Here is a 19,716-nt window from a genome sequence, read left to right as displayed (position 1 = left end):
GTTTTTTTGGGAGAGACCAAGTCTTTTGTGCATGACCACATGAAGAATGATGACAGTGCCCGCAATTTAGAGGACTTCCAGTCAAAGTGACAGGTACAAGTAAAAGATTTAAAGAAGCAGTTTTAATCACCTTCAGCTTTCTAACTTAGGGCGGGCGTCCGGCGGGAATGAAAACTGCTTCACCTAAGTGTTGTTCGAAAGTCCATGGGTCAAGTCGTACAAATTTCAAAGGCTATGTTTGCCCATTGGATGTTTTATTAGAGGAAATATTCATCCGTTTCAGCATATGCTAACCAAATTCCTCCTTCAACCATCTTTTCAAAAGCTAATGGAAGCAGCGGCAACTTTGTCTTGCAGATTCAGCTTTTCTCACCCTCGACACATTGTTATTGGGGAACCACCACTTTTCACCTGATATATAAAGCTTCCTCACATACTCTTCATCTTCATCTCCGTTCCTCCCAAAAAGCTCAGGCTCCCTTCCCATGACCCGCCCATTTAGTTATCTCCTTGACCATGTTCCCCATCCTCTTCCTTCGTCCTCTTCCACCCCCACCATCACCACTCCACCCTTGGTTCTCTACTTTCTAGGGTCATCTCCTCCACCACCACTATCACTGTAGCATCTGCCGTCCAGGCTCCACCTCCTGATACTGTAGACCCAATAGATTTTGAAGGCAGCCAAATAAGTATTACTTCGGAACGGCAGACCATATGCTACATTTATCCTCAACATGCGCCTTCAAGATTACTTGACTGCACTTGGCCATGGCCGGCTGAGTTTTCTCTTCATGCTCCAGTGATGCCAATAGAGGACGCTCCCATCACGGGAATGGGTCCACGCATTTGCTGACAGACAAGGCTCCACGTGACCACCCAAGAGGCCGATGATATACCTTCATGGGGTGAGTGTGGATGTCCCGGACTCCGGAACAAATGCTATTTCTGCTTTGGCTGAGGAGGTAGTGTTCGTTCGCTGTTTAGATTTGCTCTTTCTAGCAAATCTAGTTCCAGGAGGCGCCCAAATAGTGAGGTTCTTTCATGCTTTCTATGGTTTGTTTCACCTATCTCATGAATTGCACAGGCTCTCCAGCATGAATATAGTCGTTGCCTCTATTCTAGTACCGAAGCTTCACCTCAACACCGAAGGGAACTTTTCCCCGTTGAAATTCTTGGCAGCAATTGAGACAAAGTTCAAAAGTGCACTTCAATTGTACATTTCCATAGAAGCTTTCAATTGTTGCCGAAAATTTCGCTGGGCATATTCCTCCCCATGCTGAGGTGAAATTTCAGTATATGGACAAAGGCAACGACTATATTCATGCTGGATAGCCTATGGCAATTCATAATTCATGGTGGAGAGCCTGTGCAATTCACGACACAGGTGAAACTCTATGGTTTGTACCATAGAGAGCATGGACGAAACTTCACTATTCGGTCGCCACTCTGAACTAGATTTCCTGGAAAGAGCAAATCAAAATGGCTTAACACTACTCCTCAGCCTAAGTGGAAACAACATATGTTCCCCAGTCCCCTACGTTCACACTCACCACACAAAGGTACCACAGGGTCTTGACCTTAAGAATAATCTTTGCAACTAGTGACCATTTCTTGGCCATGGCCTCTTGGTGGTCACAAGGAGCCTCAGGGCCTGTCAACAAAATGTGCGGGTCCATTTTCCTATGATGGGAGCGTCCCATATTGGATCGCCGGAGCATGGAGAGAAAACTCGGCCTGGTTGTGGCTGCGGTCAAATAATGCTGAATGCCCTTGCTTCGGAGTAAGTAAGAAAAAGAAAAGAAAAGAAAAACTACTTAGCCGCATCCAAATCTGTTAGGTCCCAGTGCTAGGAGGCGGAGCCTAATCCAGCAAGTCGCAAGCCCCATGGGCAGCAAACGCCACAGCGAACATGGTGGCGGAGGACACTATCCACGCGAATTTTGAGACCGTCAGTTCCATAATCCAAGACATAAGATTCTGATATTACTTCACCTGCATGAATCATGAACAAGCATTGTAGGCATTGTCATAATTAAGATCCCTTCTACCTTTGTGAAACACACTAAGCAAAAGAACACAAATGAACTGCATAACATAGACATACGAGACACATATGAAACAGAGCTCATTTACACAACTTACACTAACATGACCTCCTACGCGATCTCTACATATATAGGAAACGCTACTCCCCAAACACTAGCTTTGTCCATGGTTTGACAACACTACTAGATCTCTAACGCGGTGGCATCTTTTTACCGCTCGCTAAATGAAAGAAACCGGAGTTACCAGCTCCAGTAATACGGTGGGTACTCGTGCAAGACACTGTCAACAATGGAGTGATGGTAAGAAATGCAGTGTGGTATATGGATTTCACTCTGTAGATCCTCCTTTAGATTACTCTTAAAAATTTCAGGAACTGTTTCTTTTTTACAGACTTTCAAATTTCTGGAGCTTGTTTGGAAGGGGGGAACTTCTTATTACTTGTACTTTTTACTTTTCTTCCACAAACTTGAAAATGAACAAATGATAAGTTCACAAGAATATTGAGATATATGGTTTTACATGTTAATATATGAACTTAATGAATGCTTTCAAACGTTATATAGAAGTCCAAATCGTGAGAGCCACAACATTTGCTACAAGACAAATTTAAAAATAAGAGTCGCAATTAAAAAAAAAAAAAAAACTCAAGTTGCATGAGTGCTGCTTGTTTTCACTCTATTCCCAGTCGTGATTTTAAAATAATAAAGACTACAGAGTAAATTTATCAAACTTCAGTATTTTTATTCCAGTTCCAAAACAATGAATGAACATTTAGCTGTTTTCAGCTTTCTAAAACAATGCCCTCAATTTCAAAAAAGATTAAATAAGAAAGGCTTTCACACACTTTCTACAGCTAACTCTGTTTCCCCTGAAAATGAGAGCAGAAAACTGAAATATTTCCACTTACCAAGGACCAATGTTGTGAAAATTGTATGAACCGATTCGATTTACACACAAAACGATTCAACTCTTAGCTATGAGCCAGATGTACATAGGAATCTCATTCAGTATGATTCCCTACAATTTGGTTAGACTCCTAATATTGTGAATGTTTACATATTACTATTTTATTTATAGAGGCATTATTTTCTTGAATCTCTCACATAGGTCATCTGGGGACATCTGACATGATCAGGTGATAATTCTTCCAAATGAGAGTTTATATGTCTTATTACATTCCTTCTATATTATCGCATGTAATAGCTAGGCTTCAGTGAGATATCCTTCTATTTAAGTTATTCTACAAAATTTTACAGAATCTAACGATAGACAATACAACAAATGAGCTATACGATTCATTCTCAAATCTCAAATTAACAACATTGCCAAGGGCATCATTAGTTTTTACTTATATATGAGTACTCGAGCAAATCTTTACTAGCATTTGCATTGTTATTAATTTGAGGTTCATATTTCGTAAGGCAAACAGGAAACGTGTAACTTTTCAAGATAATATTTCCTCTATCATCCATCTACTTAGTAAATTTCCTTTTGTGTTAGTTAAACGGACTCGTTAATCAAATTAACCAATCAACACTTGAACTAATTCATTTTTTATACTGTCGGAATGGAACCCATTTTAGCAAACGAACCTTAGTTTTGTCACTAGAGGAAAATTTCTAACGAATACAAAACCTTGCATGCCCTCCCAGACAACTGCATGAATATTCTTGATGGAAGAAATAGGTACAACACTTGGAAGAGCAATTTGTACAAGATTTTTTTATCGCAAAAGCTGCACAAATCTACTTCTTTCTAGTACTCCAACAACGGGATAAGTATACTATTGGTGCCATAAGTTGTGTACGGCGCTTACTTTGGTGCCAAAAGTTTCCGCCGGATTACTTAAGTGCCAAATCGGAGTAAAAACGATCATTTTGGTGCCACCGGCGAGAAATTCCGGCCAAAATGATTACGTGGCATTTATATTTAAAAAACAAATTTGACAACTCTTAATATTGTCCACGGTGGATGGCATAAAATGATGCCGTTTCCTTTTCTTCGTAAGAAACGACGTGGTTTTACCATTTCACGTGGATTACCTACAAAACAATCATTGTATAGTGGATTCACTACGGTAAAAAACGATGTGGGCCAAAAATGGTGTTCGTATAGGATTCTCGCTCAACGCCGCCGGCCGTAACTTGCTGACCCACTGTCGTTCACTTGCCCGCCGTCGCTCGGCCACCGCTATAGTTGTGCCGTCGTTCACGTTCTGTACTGGTTGCGTCCTCAACTCTTGCTGACTCAGGTTTGTCATGTTCTCTACGTGGGTTAATTTAGTGAAAAATTTAGGGTTTCGACGGGCAAGTTAGGGCGTGGAGGGAAAATTGAGGGCTCAACTCAGGGGGAATGTGGTGGGGAAAGTGGTGGGGACCGAATGTAAAATTTGAGGGTTTCGTCATTCGTTCGCTTTCTTTCGTGGGGACCGAATAGAAAAATAGGGTGCGGAGGGTAAAATGGGGCTCAACTCGGGGGGAAATAGTGGTGGGACCGAATTTATTTAATTAATTGGTTTGCTTCTGTGGGGGAAACAGGGGAACCGAATGTGATTGAATTGAAAAATGGGTGATGGGACCTCACTTTGTTTATTTAATTCAGTTTCTTTTGTTTCTGTAAAAGCACCGAATTGGGGAGATTATTTGTATTTGTTTCTTGACAACAAAACGACAAGAACTTCCATGTGAAGTTGCTAATTCTGTTATGTGGTCCCAACAAGTAATGACATTTGTTTTTTTTCATTGGGTGCAGTATCGACATGGATGTGAATTAGGTAGGCATCATTATTTGCTATGGTGGAGAGTTTCTTATTGGCACCGATGATTGGGAATATATTGGTGAAATGAAGGTACTATTTATGTCAACGTTCGGAAGCCATCATATATTGATTTTCTGAGGGATTTGGTATATTTTTTACGATGCAAAGTGCAAAAACTACATTACTGTGTTCTTAGGAAGGAATTGAAGGATGGCTTGAGATTTTTTAATGATGATAATGGTATTAAGGATATCATTCACCATTATCTTCACGGCGAAGAAGCTAAGGTATATGTTGAATATTATAGTGATGGTGAGGATGAGGATGATGATGAGAATGGTGAGGATGATGATGAGGATGGGGATGAGTAGACCACCACTGAAAGAAGAGAAGTGAGGGATCTTATTTAAGCGAGTAATCAAGTTGGAGATGAAAGAGATGAAAGAGAGAGAACTCACATTGATAGAGATGAACAAACAGTGAGATGTCCTGAAAGCTTGGGTGAAGATTTGGGTGAAGATGTGGGCAATGAAGACTTCATTTGATTAGAATGTGAAATTGCTTTATCTAGTGAATCGGAAGATGAATATTTTACTTCAATAAATTTCCTAAGTGGCGAAGATGATGATGAACTCGCACAATCAAGACAAAAGCAAAGGGAATTTTTGAGAAAAAAACTTGCACCTTTAGCAAAGAGGCCCAAGCCAATAAATGGGGATGAAGTTCTAGTTGAAGGTAATAGAAGTGAAGATGAAGAAAACTGTGGCGATGAAGTTGCTAGTTCGGAGAATGAGCTTGACAATGATGATGAAGAACCTGCTTGTTGAAGAAAAAGTAAATACCCTTACTATGATCCGATTGTTGATAAACCTATTTTCTCTGTGAACATGAGATTTAATGATATCAAACAGTTCAAGGAAGTTGTTGTGAATAACTCCATTGGTGAATAGATGAGTATTCAATTCATTAAAAATATGAAGGAATTTGTAAGAACTAAGTGCTCACAACCCAATTGTCCATGGAAGCTCTATGGCGCGCTGAGTAAGAATGGGTCATTCCAGATTAGGTCCTTGCAGGAGAAGCATACTTATCCAATTATCTTTAACAATAAAATGGTAACAAGTGTGTGGTTACCGAAGCATTTTTCAACACTATCAAAGCAATGGCCAAGATCAAGAGTCCTCAATTTCAACAGTTAGTGAAGGAGTAAGTAGGGGTTAATGTGTCAAGGAATCAATGTAAGAGAGCTAAGATGAGGGTGATGAAAATACTGATGGGTGGGTATAAGGAAGAATATGCGCAAGTATGGGACTATGCTGGCGAATGCATGTTTCAAAACCCATTTAGTAGGGTGTATGTAGAGGTTGTGAAGAGGCCACTCCTTGATCTTGGGCCTAGATTTGATAGATTTTATGTCTGTTTTGATGCATGCAAACGAGGCTTCTTGGCTGGTTGTAGAAGAGTAATAAGATTGGATGTATGCTTTATAAAGTAGGTTGTTAGCTTCTATGGGGGATAGATGCCAATAATCAAATGTTTCCGATAGCTTGGGCGGTGGTGAAGATAGAGAATAAGGATATTTGGTCTTGGTTTCTCAAAAATTTAATGGCCGACCTTGAGATAACCGATGGGGGAGGATGTGCATTCATGAGTGACCAATAGAAGGTAATTTCATTGTTAATTAATTCACTCCCATTTAATATTAATTATTTGCATATTTTTCCTGACTTGTATTTATTGGTTTGAATTTTTGTAGGGACTTATTTTTGCATTGGTTGAGTTGATGCCACATGCTGAGTATAGAATGTGCGCAAGGCATATATATGCAAACTGGTCAAGGAGCTTCAAAGGAGATAGGTTGCAAAAGTAGTTCTAGCAGATAACAAAGAGTATCAACATGGCTGATTTCAGATTAGCTAAATAAGGATTATTGCAGCTGACAAAGGAAGGTTTTGATGCACTCTTCCAGACAGAAGCTAAGCATTGGTGTCAGGCCTTCTTCAGCGAAGAGTTCAAATGCAATATCATTGATAATAACCTCAGCGAAGCTTTCAATGGCAGAATTTTAGAGGTCAGGTGCAAACCAATCATCAGCATGCTTGATGATATTCGAGTGATGGTGATGACTAGACTGCATAGGCAAAGAGATGAGGCTACGAAATGGACTAGAGACTGTGGCCCTAGGATTATGAAGAGATTGGATGCAAATATTGCTGCTAGTAGGTTCTGCCATTCAGTTTGGAATGGAGATAATGTATATGAGATTATTCAAAATCAAGATAAATATGTTGTCAATATGGATAGAAGAATGTGTTCATGTCAAGCCTGGCAATTGAATGGAATTCCCTGTGCCCATGCAATTTGTGCTATTCAGATGAAGTAAGAAAATCCAGATGATTACCTATATGATTGGTACAAAAAAAACTTATACCTTGCTTCATACCAATTCATGATGCAGCTTATTAGTAGCAGCAAATTTTGGGAGCCAACAAATCATGGAAGGCCTCTACCTTTGCCACTGAAGAAGCAAATTGGAAGGCTAAAAAAGAAAAGAAGAATGCATCAGGAAGAGACATAAAGTCAAAGGATGAGTAGGACTGGCTCAAAGATAAAATGGTCCTATTGTTGCAAGGAAGGGCACAATAAGAAATGTTGTGAGCTGAAAAAGCAGCAACAACGGTAAGATGTAATGGCTGAAGGTAGGATAGAAGGCCCTACTGAAGAGCTTCTTGTTGGGCCTAGTGAAGGTAGGACAGAAGGCCTTGTAGTAATACCTACTGAAGGCAAACAGAAAGCCCTGCTGTAAGGTAAGTATCCTCTTTATCTCATAAACTTTACATTTCCTATTCGATAGAGTTTGATGGTTGACCATGTGTACTGGCTTCTTTTGTGCTTTTCCTCTATCATGCACTTGTAATTTGATAAGTTTTATCCATTTGTTTCCACCATGAAAATGAGTATATGTCTAATTATTCATTGTAGTTGATCATGATCCTGATATAGTACATTGTTGTAAGGCCTTCTAAAGGGCTAGAAAAAGGCCCTGTTGTAGGCTCAAGTGCAGGGACAGGGACTGGAACATGCAGGACAACAACAACAACAACTGACTCCATTGTTGAGCAAATGAGAAAAAAAAAGGTTCCCGTAAGTTGTATGTCGCTGTGTTTGTCTTTTATGGGCTGAATTTTAAATTTGTTATGTGTTTCTCAGGTAAGAAGATGAGCAACTACACAAGTTACAGAGGCTGCTCCCCCATCTGTTGCTGTTGAAAATGATGCACCATAGAGAACAAGAGGGGCTATTGGAAAAAGATTATGGCAATATGGTTATGGGATTTACACAGATGAACGAACTGAAATAACTATTTTGAATGTAAGATTTGTAAGCCTCATGCATTTAATTTGTTGTACTTCAATTTATTTAGTTGACAATATCTCTATGTTCTTGTAACCTAGGAGAATTTCGGAGGTACTTCTCTCTCAAGGTGGGCCAACTCAAGAATCAATGGTGCAGCCAAAGAAGAGTGCACCAATGAAGAAGATAGTGAGTATAGCTGCAAAACAGCCATCAAAACAGAACCCAGCACTAGTTCCATCTCAACCAACGATTAGGCGCGATAATGATGATATGGACCAACACATGACACGTGTTAGAACAAGAATAGCCACCGTCAAAAATAAGGAAAAAGAGGTGACAGAACGTCCAGTTAAAGAACCTGCACATCCAGTTCGAAAGAGTGCTCGAATTATGAATCAATTCAAAGCTTCAAGACGAAAAGGAGATCAAGGTGTTGTCCATATTGACTGATGGGAGGGTGCTGGACATGGTCTCTTTTTATGTGGTGCTGCTGATGGGAGGGTGTTGGACATGGTCTCTTTTTATGTGATACTGGACATGGTCTCTCTTTTTATGTTTTCTTTTTTTAGGAGGGTGCTAGATATTATATCACTAATGGTAGTTGCTACTTCCATATTGCCGTTGGTTTTTTTTAAGAGGGTGCTGAACCTTTAGTGATTGGGGAGTGAAGTTCATGTTTTTCTTTTCTTTTGTAAACAATCAATCAATGTCAATGACAATAACTGTTTTTGTTATTTTCTCTTGGCTTGGTTTCGGCTAATAGCTAGCAAGATAGTTATCAGTTATGATGTATATTTTTTTTGCTGTTGGTGCAATGTTCTTATGAGGTTGCTATTATTTTTAGATTTAGACGTGTGCATATAGTGTTGTTGGTTGAAGTTGTTGATGCGTTGATGCTATTTGTGGGGTTCTTGTTGTATGTGTTGGAACAAGATGCAGTTTTGAGTGCTAGTGCATCTCGTTGCAGGACTGTTGTGTTGCAAGAAGATGCACCAACAACCTAACTGGTGCAAGAACAAGATGCAAGATGCACAACAATTGGTGCAAGTTTGAAATTAACACTCAACCGATCACTATTTATAACTTGTGCAATAGAAGTGATCACTTTGTAATTGCGACTGACACTTAAATGATTAGTTTTATAAAACTTGGCACTCAAGCGATAACTATTTACAACTTTTGGCATTGAAATGGTCAATTGTTAATTTGCCACCATCTCTTAATTTTGCCATGGTTTGCAGTTGTAGCAAACCAGCAAACCATTACAAACGATAAAAATGCAGCAACCATTCTATTTGAAGCAAAAACTAACCAAAACAAACATTGCAAATACACAACTAATCAACAAAAAATGCTTAGAACTAATGCATTCCAACTCCAATCTTTCATTTCGCCATGGTTTGTAGTTGCAGCAAACTAACAAACCAGCAAATCAGGAGGGCAAATAAAAAATACAGCAAGCAAACATTGCATTTCTGAAGTGCTCACAATTAATGCACTCCAACTCCAACCTTGCATTTCTACCATGGATTACAACAAAACCTTCTGCTTCATACAAAAATGGTAGACATATAAATTTCGACTATGGTAGACATACAAACTTTTTCTCATTACTCACTTCACATTTGAATAAACTACCCAGGAAAATAAGAACACAATCAACGCTTGATAAAAGTTTCTTTCAATTTTCAGCCTTGAAACCTCTCTCTTCAAATGGTCGACCAAAGATGTTAAACCCTTCATTTGAACTTGCATTGAGTTGACATCCTCCAAATCATCCATTAACGCAGGTGGAGGTTGATTTCGGCCTTCAAGTAACTCCAAGATCATCTTTGTCGCTTGATCAGAGAATTTCCTATCAACTTATTTGCAATATTTGTACTTTGAGCCTTCTCTATATCTGCCGCACCCATGAAATCTTCTCCTGGGATTCAACCGAGTCCAAGATGTTCTTCTCGGACGCGGTAACCCACAATAACAGTAACACTCACCATCTAATTCGTTTTTTATTTTTATTTTTTATTTATAGGAGTGTGAGCCGTTGTTGAAACTTCTACCCTCCATTCACAAGAGCAAGCTGATAATTTTGAGAGAAAATCGAAGTATGTACTCGAATTGGTCAAATTGGAGATTTAGGGTTTTCAATTTCCAATTATACTCGAATTTGGAGATTTAGGGTAGGGGAAAAGACGTTAAATGACGTCGTTTTGTTGTTTGCATGTTGATTGTATTCTCCGGTGATCCATCTTGGCTTCAAATATTAATAAAAAAATGTCATGTCGGATTTCCGGCCAACCAGATCGGAGTTGGCACCAAAGTGAGTGTTTTTCAAAATTTTTGGCACTTAAGTGATCCGACTAAAGTTTTTGGCACCAAAGTGAGCGCCGTACACAACTTATGGCACCAATAGTGTACTTCTCCCCTCCAACAACTATTGATACTCGAAAGGAATTTCACTGCAAGTAAAACATAATTGTGTGGCCATCCTAGCATCAGCTCCAGTCAAGAGAAAAACATGGAATCTTTCTAGCCACATCATGCACAATCGTGGCTCTGTATAAAACCACAGCTCAATTTTGCACAAGAAACCTACAACGGTTGGAGAAATGCAAGATAAAGCATGTAAAGATTATAAAGAAGACCCAAAAGAAGAGAAACATGAACCTGGCAACTTCTTGGGCTTACGCAAAGGAACAAACTTCGCGGCCATAGCTAATGCAATTGCTGGACCAAACGTGAATCCCCTGGCTTCTAACCCTGAGGTAAGATTCTTGTTTTCACCAATTTTAGCTTTGACAATACTAAGAAATCAACGAGGTCTCACAAAATTAACAAGATAGTTTTTTTTTTTTCCAACTAAAGCACTTTCTCGTGAGACTCTCCTTGTTTTCCTTGTTGCCGCTACCGACTTGGTAACATTCAGTTTACCAACATTATAGTTAATGAAAATTCCCTTGGACTTTACGAAACTAGTGTTAGATCAACTCTAAAATAGTTGCCCATCAACACGGACAAAAAAAAAAAAAATTCAGCCAAAACCTGCAAAATGAGAACTTTACTCTAAATTGGAGATGACAAGAAAACACACATGGCTGAAACGATAGAGATGTCCATGTCACGGTACCGGGCGTTGAAAATGTCCATTGCGTCTTTGAACACCCAGTGATCCGGTAGCAGCGTCGTTATATCTTGGAACATTAGGGTGCGCATGGCAACGCTTCTACTCCGAGGAACAGTTTCTTTTTAGAAATAGTTCTTTTTTTATTTCTACTCCGGGGAATAATTTCTAAGTAAAATAATGTGTTTGGTAACGATACAAAATTTCTATTCTTGAAGTAGAAAAATAATAGAAATGCATTTGGTGCAATTTATAAATTTTTGTATTTATTCATTTTTTTTCTTGCTCACAGATCGCGCCTACCGCCGCACGACCACCGCGTGCCCTTGCCGGTTGTCGATCACCGCGAGGACGGCGGTCGGTGGGTTGTGGGTGGTGGTTGGCGGTTGGCTGTCGGGCAGCTGTCATGCGGCGGTCGGGTGACTGTCATGCGGCTATGGTGCGGCGATTGAGCAGTGGCGGCGATGATGGTCACCGGTGGTCAGGTGGCGGCGACCGGCAGTCGGCCGACGATGGCCGCGGGCAGCTAGAGGTGGTCAACGATTGGCAAGGGAGCCAACGGTGGCTGCAACAAGGAAGAAGAACAAAAGAAAAATGGAAAAGAAAAAATGGATTTATTTCTAGAAATTGTTCTTGGGAACAAGAAGTTACTTTTTCTTATTTGTTGTTTCTATTTCAAATCTATTTCTCGGCTACTTTTCTATTATGGGGAATAGAAAAATAAATTGGCGTTGCCAAACGGATTTATGTTCTTTTTTGGTTTCGGGGAACAAAAGAACATAAATTGAGAGAAACAGAAACGTTGCCATGTAGGCCCTTAGATGTTCTTTTGGCGTAGCAAAAATGCAAACTTTACTTTTCCATTTCTGAATGAGGTGTTATTTTTTATTTTTTTTTCTGAGCCCCTTTTGTTATCACCTCCTAATAGAATGCTTTAAAGCTTTAGCTCAATTTTATTTGAAAATGTTACATTTGTCATGTAATTTAAACACTTGATAGAATTACAAAAAGTTCAAAGATTTATCACTAGAAGTCATAATTTGACATAAAAAGACTAAGATGGGTTTCAGAAAGTATATTACCACATTGAACTCTAAATTACATAACAAATACACATCACATAGTTTGAGATCGACCAATCACATCTTTTCTATAGATGTGAGACCAACACATCTCATAGATTCATTTGCAAATTGGCTGCTAAGGGCTTGCATGGTGAAATTTCGATCACTAGCCGTCGCCGTTGGCTAGAGGAGGAGAAAAAGAAAAGAAAAGAAAAAACAAAGTATTAGAATATTGAAAGAAATTCTATGGCACAAAAAAATTATGATTCGTACACCAAACGTATTCTAATAGGAATAGAAAAATTGCCAAATGTGCCCTAACAATCTATTAGCCACAATCCTAATTCTAGATTTTCACTAAAGATTCATCACTTGTAAAATGCTCATCAAATAATCTCCACTCTACAAGAACTCAAGAACTTGGCCTGTAGTAGCCAAAGATTCCATACAAGGTCTGTGCCAAAGTGAGCCCAAGCAAAATGAAAGCATCAATTAAGGAAATGATAGACCAGGGAATACTGAAGTACTTAAGCTCGAGAATGGCTATCCAACCATTCCATTTGTTGCCAGAGTAAGTGTTCACATCCTTAGATAGTCCAGAGAGATAACTGTGGCTGCCGACCAATACCACCTCCTTGCAAAGCTGGTCGAAGAGGTTAGTGACCTCGGCATCGCTCCTGAGCCAGTGCTCTATGATCTTGCAATCGTGGAGGTGCCCCGTGTCCTCAGTGGAGTTAATCAAGTTGTCCATGAAGAACAAGTACACGGTGATGTCGTTGCCACAATTGAAGTGACACTGCTCGAAGGCTACCAAGTTGAGGAAATGCGACCTCGTCGCATCCTAGATCACAAGCCAAGGAGTCTCGAGGGTCCTGTCCTTGAACTGGATGTTCTGGAAACCCTCCACCTCCTTGTTTTTGAACTTGATCCCTTTTTTCCGAAGTTTCGTCATGCGGTGGATGAACTATAGCCTAGTTAGTGACGATTGTTTGGTTGCTGCCGGCTTCGGTCCCGAGTACAGGAGGCTCTGCCGGAACAATTCGAGGCAATGGAGCTTGCCCTCAAGGGGTAATGGGTCAAACTCCAGCCTTCTCTTGCCGAGGCAATTAAGGGGGCGGTCTATCGGCCTTAGAGAATAGAAGAATTGGAGCGCCTAGCTTGGCCAAGACCCCGTCTTGGTCAGGTTGGCCGAGCCAAAGGCAGAACAATAGGTCGAGAATGAAGAGCGGGATCTGATTCTCGAGCAAGATCATGTCCTGCAGGATAATGTGCATCCAACTCCGCGATGAGGATAAGACAGGGTCATGGGGAGTGTAACCAAGTTTATCGAACCCCATGGAGTATCCCTAGAACAACTCGATGACAAAGCCACCATCGAGAATCATCATCATTACGAACTCCTCGTTGCGCATCTTTATCGTCTCCTTATAGCAGGCATGCACTCTCTCCTCGACCTGCTTCACCGCGTCTAGATAGTCCTCTATCTTTTGATTTTTGTGCTTGAGCATGCACATGAGGCCGCGCCACTTATCCTTGTCCTTCTCACGGAGGCGCTCATCACCGTGATGGTACGGATCGAGGGAGACAATCTAGGGGATGCAGGCCTTTCTCCTTGCCATCTTTGAGGTGGTGTGGGATCCGGTTAATGGAGCACTTTGCGCATGAGTGTGCCTTGTGGTCATGCTCAGCTCGGTCAAAGTTCTTATTGATGGAGATAATCTACTTAGACTTGGGCGGCCTAGGCTCATCTTCACGGAGGTTTTCACCACTGTTGGTCTAAACTTGGATTCGGCGATCGTCGGATGTTTCTTGCTGTGGCTCGTGAGCCACGGTTTGGCTGAGCTTTATGTTGGGATTTAAAGCCATTTCTCGTGTAGAATGGGTTTATGTTTCTCTACCTTTGCCTTTCTAGAGTCTTAGGGTGCGCATGGCAACGCTTCTATTCCGAGAAATAGTTTCTTTTTAGAAATGGTTCTTTTTTATTTCTACTCCGGGAATAATTTCTGAGTAAAATAATGTGTTTGGTAACAATACAAAATTTATATTCTTGAAATAGAAAAAGAATAGAAATGCGTTTGGTGCGCATGGCAACGTTGTTAGTTGCTGATCGCCGCCGCATGACCGCCGCCCACAGCCGATTGACTGCCGGTCGTTGGCCGTGAGAGAGGATGGCGGTCAGTGGGTTGTAGGCGGCCGTTGGCGATGATGGTTAGCGGTCGGCTGTTGTGTGGCGGTTGGCTGTTGGGCGGCTGTCATGTGGCAGTCGGGAGGCTATCGTGCGGCTATTATGCGACGGTTGGGTGGTTGTTGTGTGGCTATGGTGTGGCTATGGTGTGGCGATCTTGCGGTGGTCGGGCAGTTGTCGTGCGGCGGTCAGGCGGCGATTGATCACGGTCGTTTGTCAGTGGGGGTGGTTTGTGGGTTGTGGGCAGCGACAATGATGGTCACTGGTAGTCAAAGGCTGCGATGATGACGGTTGGGTGGTGACGACGATGACGATCGCTGACGGTCAAATGATGGTGGCCGGTAGTCGGCCGACGATGGTTGCAAGTAGTCGAAGGTGGTTGGCGATTGGCAAGGGAGCTAGCGGTGGTTGCAGCTAGGGGTGAGCACGTTTCTCGGTTCCGGTTATGGAATGAAAAGTTCTTGAGAAACACAAAAAGGGAAGAAAACCTATTGGGGAAAAACAATAAAAGAAAAGGAAGGAAAAGTTCTTGAGAGAAATGGGAGGTCAGCAAAAGAAGATAGCTGCAAGAAAGAAAGTGACGTGAGAGAGAGACGTGAGAGTAGAGGGAAAAAAAGGAAAAGGCAGAAAAATAGAGAAGTAGAGAGACTGTTCATTTTCGTCGCGCTCTGCTTCGCAGCCGCTCGAGGGCTTTGCTACACCAGCCGCCGCACAGCGTTGTGCTCGTTTGCGAGCACCATGCCGCGTCTTTGTGCCAAGCTTCACCGCAGGTAGCCTAGCCACCGCCATCATCGCTTTTGGTCTGTTGCTTCCCTCTATTGGACCTCCGCACGAGCACCCTTCCATGATGCCAAAACCGGTCGCCAAGTCACCGCGCTCCTCCACTTTTGCTCCGATGCCTAGCAGCCCTCGCCTGCAGCTGCTCTCCGTATGAAGTTCCGCCCCATTTCCGTGTAGCCCTGTCGACGCCGCTCCACTAGCAACCTGCACTTTGCCCGACGCCACAGTAGCTCACCTCTGTCACCAGCGCCCCTATTGCAACACCTCTACACGCCGAACACCACATTGTTGCCATACCAGCACCATAGCTCGACGACCCAACGCCCCTTCTGCTCGAGCATCTCACCGTCTTGCCGCACCAGCCTCGCCTGCGTTGCCCTCCCTTTTTGTGTTTCTTTTTCCATAGGAACGAAGGAAAAATAAGGTACCAACTAGTTTTCATATTCTCTTCCTAAATGTTTGCCATGTGATTTTAATGTTAGTAGCAGTAGAGATTTTAAGACCATTCTTTTATGGGCAATTTATTTTTTTGATAGGTCCTGACCAATTTGCTGCTAGTGCTAGTTATTACTTTGTAAAATGCTTAGATTTGCATTTTCATTATATTGTACCCTTTTTTGTTTGTGGACAATGTCATCTAGAATTATGTGACGGTTTAAGCTTTAGTGCACATATATTGACATATGTGGGCACAATAATTATTGTTAATCAGGCATCTCCTTTCCTCTTTGGAAACTTCTTATTGATTTTGATTATCTATGTCCAGATTCTTGGCATTGGTATGTTTGCTAAGATGTGGGAAGTTACCGTAGAGTATGTGCATACATAATAGTTTAAATCTGAAAATGAAAAAAAAAACTGTTGGAACCTGAAATCGACCTTGGAACCTATGATAGGGTAGGTTCCAGGTTCTTGGTTCTGACGGGTAGGTTCCAGGGAAGGTTCCGGGTTCCAAAAAATGAGGAACCTATACCCAAGGGTAGGTTCTAGTTTCCAGACGGAACCGAACCGGAACTTGGAACTGCTCACCCCTAGTTGCAGCAAGGAAGAAGAACAAAAGAAAAATGGAAAAGAAAAAATGGATTTATTTCTAGAAATTGTTTTCGAGAACAAGAAGTTACTTTTTCTTGTTTCTTGTTTCTGTTCCAAATCTATTATCCGGCTACTTTTCTATTCTAGGGATAGAAAAATAAATTAGCGTGACAAACAGATTTCTTTTCTTTTTTGGTTTCGGGGAACAAAAGAACATAAATTTGGAGAAACAGAAATGTTGTCATGCAAGCCCTTAGCCCTTCACAAATGGAGGGGCCAAAGCCAAAAACTTTTCAAGAAGATGCGCCAAGAACGGGAAGAAAACCGCCAAAAACCCACACGCAAGAAGAGAAACAAAAGGAACGAATCCGGGTGGCACGAAAAGGTTGGAGTTTGAAAGGAACCCGCACCTGGTCTGGGTAAGTCGGGGACAACCCGAATGGCCCGAGAGATGGGCTGGCGCTTGGGGTCTGCTTTCAGCCCGTTGATGGCTCGTTAGTTAACTTATCCAGAAAAAAAGAAAATCCAAAATAAATTTTGAATATAATCAAGAAATAAAAAATTGTTACTTTTATTTTATTTTATTTCCGAGAACAATATTTTTTTTCTTTTCTTCTTTTCCTTTCGGAGCATTGTTGGCTCTCGATGAGGCTGAGCCTTCTTGCGACGGGGGAAGTGGTGAGGTCGAGCTCGCTAAGCCATCGCAAGGGCAATGTCACCCGGCCTCGCCGCCTCACCCAGCCACCGGGAGGCTCGGTTGACGATGCTCGACCTCACCGGAGGCCGATGATGCTTCGATGAGGTCGCCGGCCCTCGTTTAGACCTGTTGTTAGCCGGGTTGAGGTGATGATTGGCCAAAAGAAGAATGGGAAGAAGAAAAGGAAAAAAAGAAAAAAATATAATAAAATTATTAAAAAATTAAAAGAATCAAAAAAAAAATATAATAAAATTATATTAAAAAAATATAATAAAATTATTACCAAACGGTTTTAAATGTTCGGAAACTCGTCTAGAGAAAAGAATAAAAAAATTATTTCTAAGTAAAAATTATTTTCGAAAATAAAATAATTGCCAAACAGACTATAAGTTGCTAAGTTCTCTATTTATATTCCTGTCGTTGTCCAAAGCACAAACCAAAAGCAACCGTGTGCGGATCACTCGACGCTATCGGTACGAGCTTCAGCTGCTCATTTGCTTGTTCGCTGTTCAACGTTTGCCATTGGATGACATTTTCCCCCCTCTAATAGCATATATTAATTTAGCGAGTTTTGAATATGAGCATCGATTGCTTTTAATTTTAGTTAGATTTACAAGTGTGTGATGCTCTTGAATAGGATTGATGGACGAGAACCATAAGGAGAGATGATTGGCATCGTTATTCTCCTTTAGCATTATTACAAGAATTTTTAATATGGGAGTTTTTTTTTTTTTTGGTCAGTTATACTCTATTCCTATTCTAACTCTCGCTCTTAGACTTTTGTCATGCCTCCTTGTAAAGCGTGAGAGTCGAAACCCACACCTGAAACTAATTCATCCCCACCCTAAATCCCTTTGAGAAGGTGGGGATTCGAACTCCCCACTTTCCCTTTGCATGTTGGAATGGTGGCCACTAGGGTAAACTCCAATGGTTAAATTTTTAATATGGGAGTTGATTCACGTTTTTTGGATTAAATAAAGTTGTAACGAACATCATCCTTAAACACTAAGATGATGTATTAGATTAAGGTAGGGTAGTAATTTCAACGATTTACTCATTATATATGAAATTTTTGGAGATGATTGATGTCTCTTTTTAAGGATGTCCCAACAAATATATTCGTTAAAGGAAGATTCTTGTATTCTGTACCGATTCGCGTGTTAAATTAGCCTTTGCCCTCCCGTTTTTCAGCAAGCCTGTGCTCTATGCTTTCTCTGCTCTCCATAGATAATATATAGGTATAACTAAAATCAATTATCCAAATTTAAGCATTAAAATTGCCTAAGATAAAACCAAATTCCTAGTTAATGTGCAGTTAATCCCAATCAGGGTTAAACTGGCCTACATTGAAATATAGGAAACCGGACCGCTGTCAAGTTGAGCCGCCTGATCCGTTATTGACTAGATAATGAATTGAGCCCGTTCTTTTGGTTTTCATTTACAATACACCTCGCCACTTAATTTATCAATTTTAGTAAGATGTCAATTATAAGTGCTTAACTTGTTATTAGGGCTGTCTAATCGACATAATCTATTTACATTCATGCATGTCCTAGAGAGAGAGAGAGAGTCCCGGACATTTCAAGTGTCAAAACTTGATATGAGGGACACTCAAATACTAAAAGTACGGAAATTTACACTCAAGTACCAAAATTGGAGCAAAATAAATCAATTAAGTGCTAATGGTGAGAAATTCCGACCAAAATATTGACGTGATGTTTTTCCGACAAAACAAATGCGTTTTGTACGTTGACGTGGCTAGGTAAACTGAAAATGACATTGTTTTATACACTAACATGACTAGATAAGCCGAAAATGACATTGTTTTAACTTGGATTTGAATTTTAATATAAATATTAATTAAATTAAATTTAAAAAAAAAGATTGCAGAAAAAGTTCAGCAATGGCTATGCAAGCCCTCGTCGCCGCCTTCCCATTATCGCCGAAAAGGGCCGGTGACGGTGGGAGGGTCGGCTAAGGTTGTCAAGCCTTGGCCCGGTGACCTTGGTTAACCGACGGCGAGGGCTTGCAAGCCCTCGCACCCCAGTGGGTAACGGCTCTTAGCTCAATTGGGTGAGGGCTAGCGACCCTCACCGAATCAGGGGGAGAGCTTGTAGGTCCTTGTCGCTGATCGGCTATGGTTGGTGGCCATTGACTACGGCCCGATGACCATGGCCGACCCTCCCCCCACAGTTGTTGGCCCTTCCCGGTGGTGGTGGGGAGGTGGTGGCGAGGGCTTGTATAGCCCTCACCAAAAGCCTTTTGTAATACCTTTTGTAATCTTCTTTTTCTTCTTTTATTTAACTAATATTTATATTAAAATTCAAATAAGCGGTAAAATGACGTTATTTTGGTTTTTCTTTATTTACTCAGTTTTCCGGTGAGCCATGTAGGTGACTTATATTATTAAAAATGAGCCACGTTGGATTTTTGATACCTTTTGTCAAAGTTGGTACTTAAATGTCACATTTTTTCAAGGAAATTGGCACTTAAGTGTACTTTTCAATTTTGTGCACTTAAGTATCTTCTTGTATCAAGTTTTAACATTTGTGCAGTATTTCTGTCTAGAAAAAAGAGGTGCGCTCCAGATATAATATAATGCAATAGATGTAAATCATGCATTAAGAAGAGCATTTCGACTCTGATACAAACTCACGCTAATTACAAATACAATCACGA

At 40.9% G+C, this 19,716-nt stretch overlaps 1 protein-coding gene across 1 annotated transcript; it reads right to left on the bottom strand.

Moving 5' to 3' along the window:
* Positions 1–1,846: 1,846 nt before the first annotated feature.
* On the bottom strand, positions 1,847–17,713 carry LOC120291948 (adenine phosphoribosyltransferase 5-like). Its single transcript, XM_039309764.1, has 5 exons — positions 17,692–17,713; positions 16,748–16,831; positions 11,248–11,361; positions 10,826–10,918; positions 1,847–1,992 (listed from the first exon to the last, which is right to left on the bottom strand). The coding sequence occupies exons 1-5, from the start codon at positions 17,711–17,713 to the stop codon at positions 1,847–1,849; spliced, it is 459 nt and encodes a 152-aa protein (XP_039165698.1).
* Positions 17,714–19,716: the final 2,003 nt, after the last annotated feature.

The sequence above is a fragment of the Eucalyptus grandis genome, chromosome 3 (assembly GCF_016545825.1).
Source record: "Eucalyptus grandis isolate ANBG69807.140 chromosome 3, ASM1654582v1, whole genome shotgun sequence".
Lineage (NCBI taxonomy): Eukaryota > Viridiplantae > Streptophyta > Magnoliopsida > Myrtales > Myrtaceae > Eucalyptus > Eucalyptus grandis.
Note: the sequence above shows the minus strand (reverse complement) of the source record. Positions and strands in the feature narration are given on the sequence as shown.

Excerpts from the sequence above, each read along its gene's own strand:
- LOC120291948 (XM_039309764.1), bottom strand. The coding sequence starts at position 17,713 with ATGCCAATCATCTCTCCTTATG. Across the intron at positions 11,362-16,747 it reads CGACTTACCCAGACCAGGTG|TAATGTTCCAAGATATAACG; the intron begins CGGGTTCCTTTC and ends CCATGCGCACCC. Across the intron at positions 10,919-11,247 it reads CTCTATCGTTTCAGCCATGT|GGTTAGAAGCCAGGGGATTC; the intron begins GTGTTTTCTTGT and ends ATCTTACCTCAG.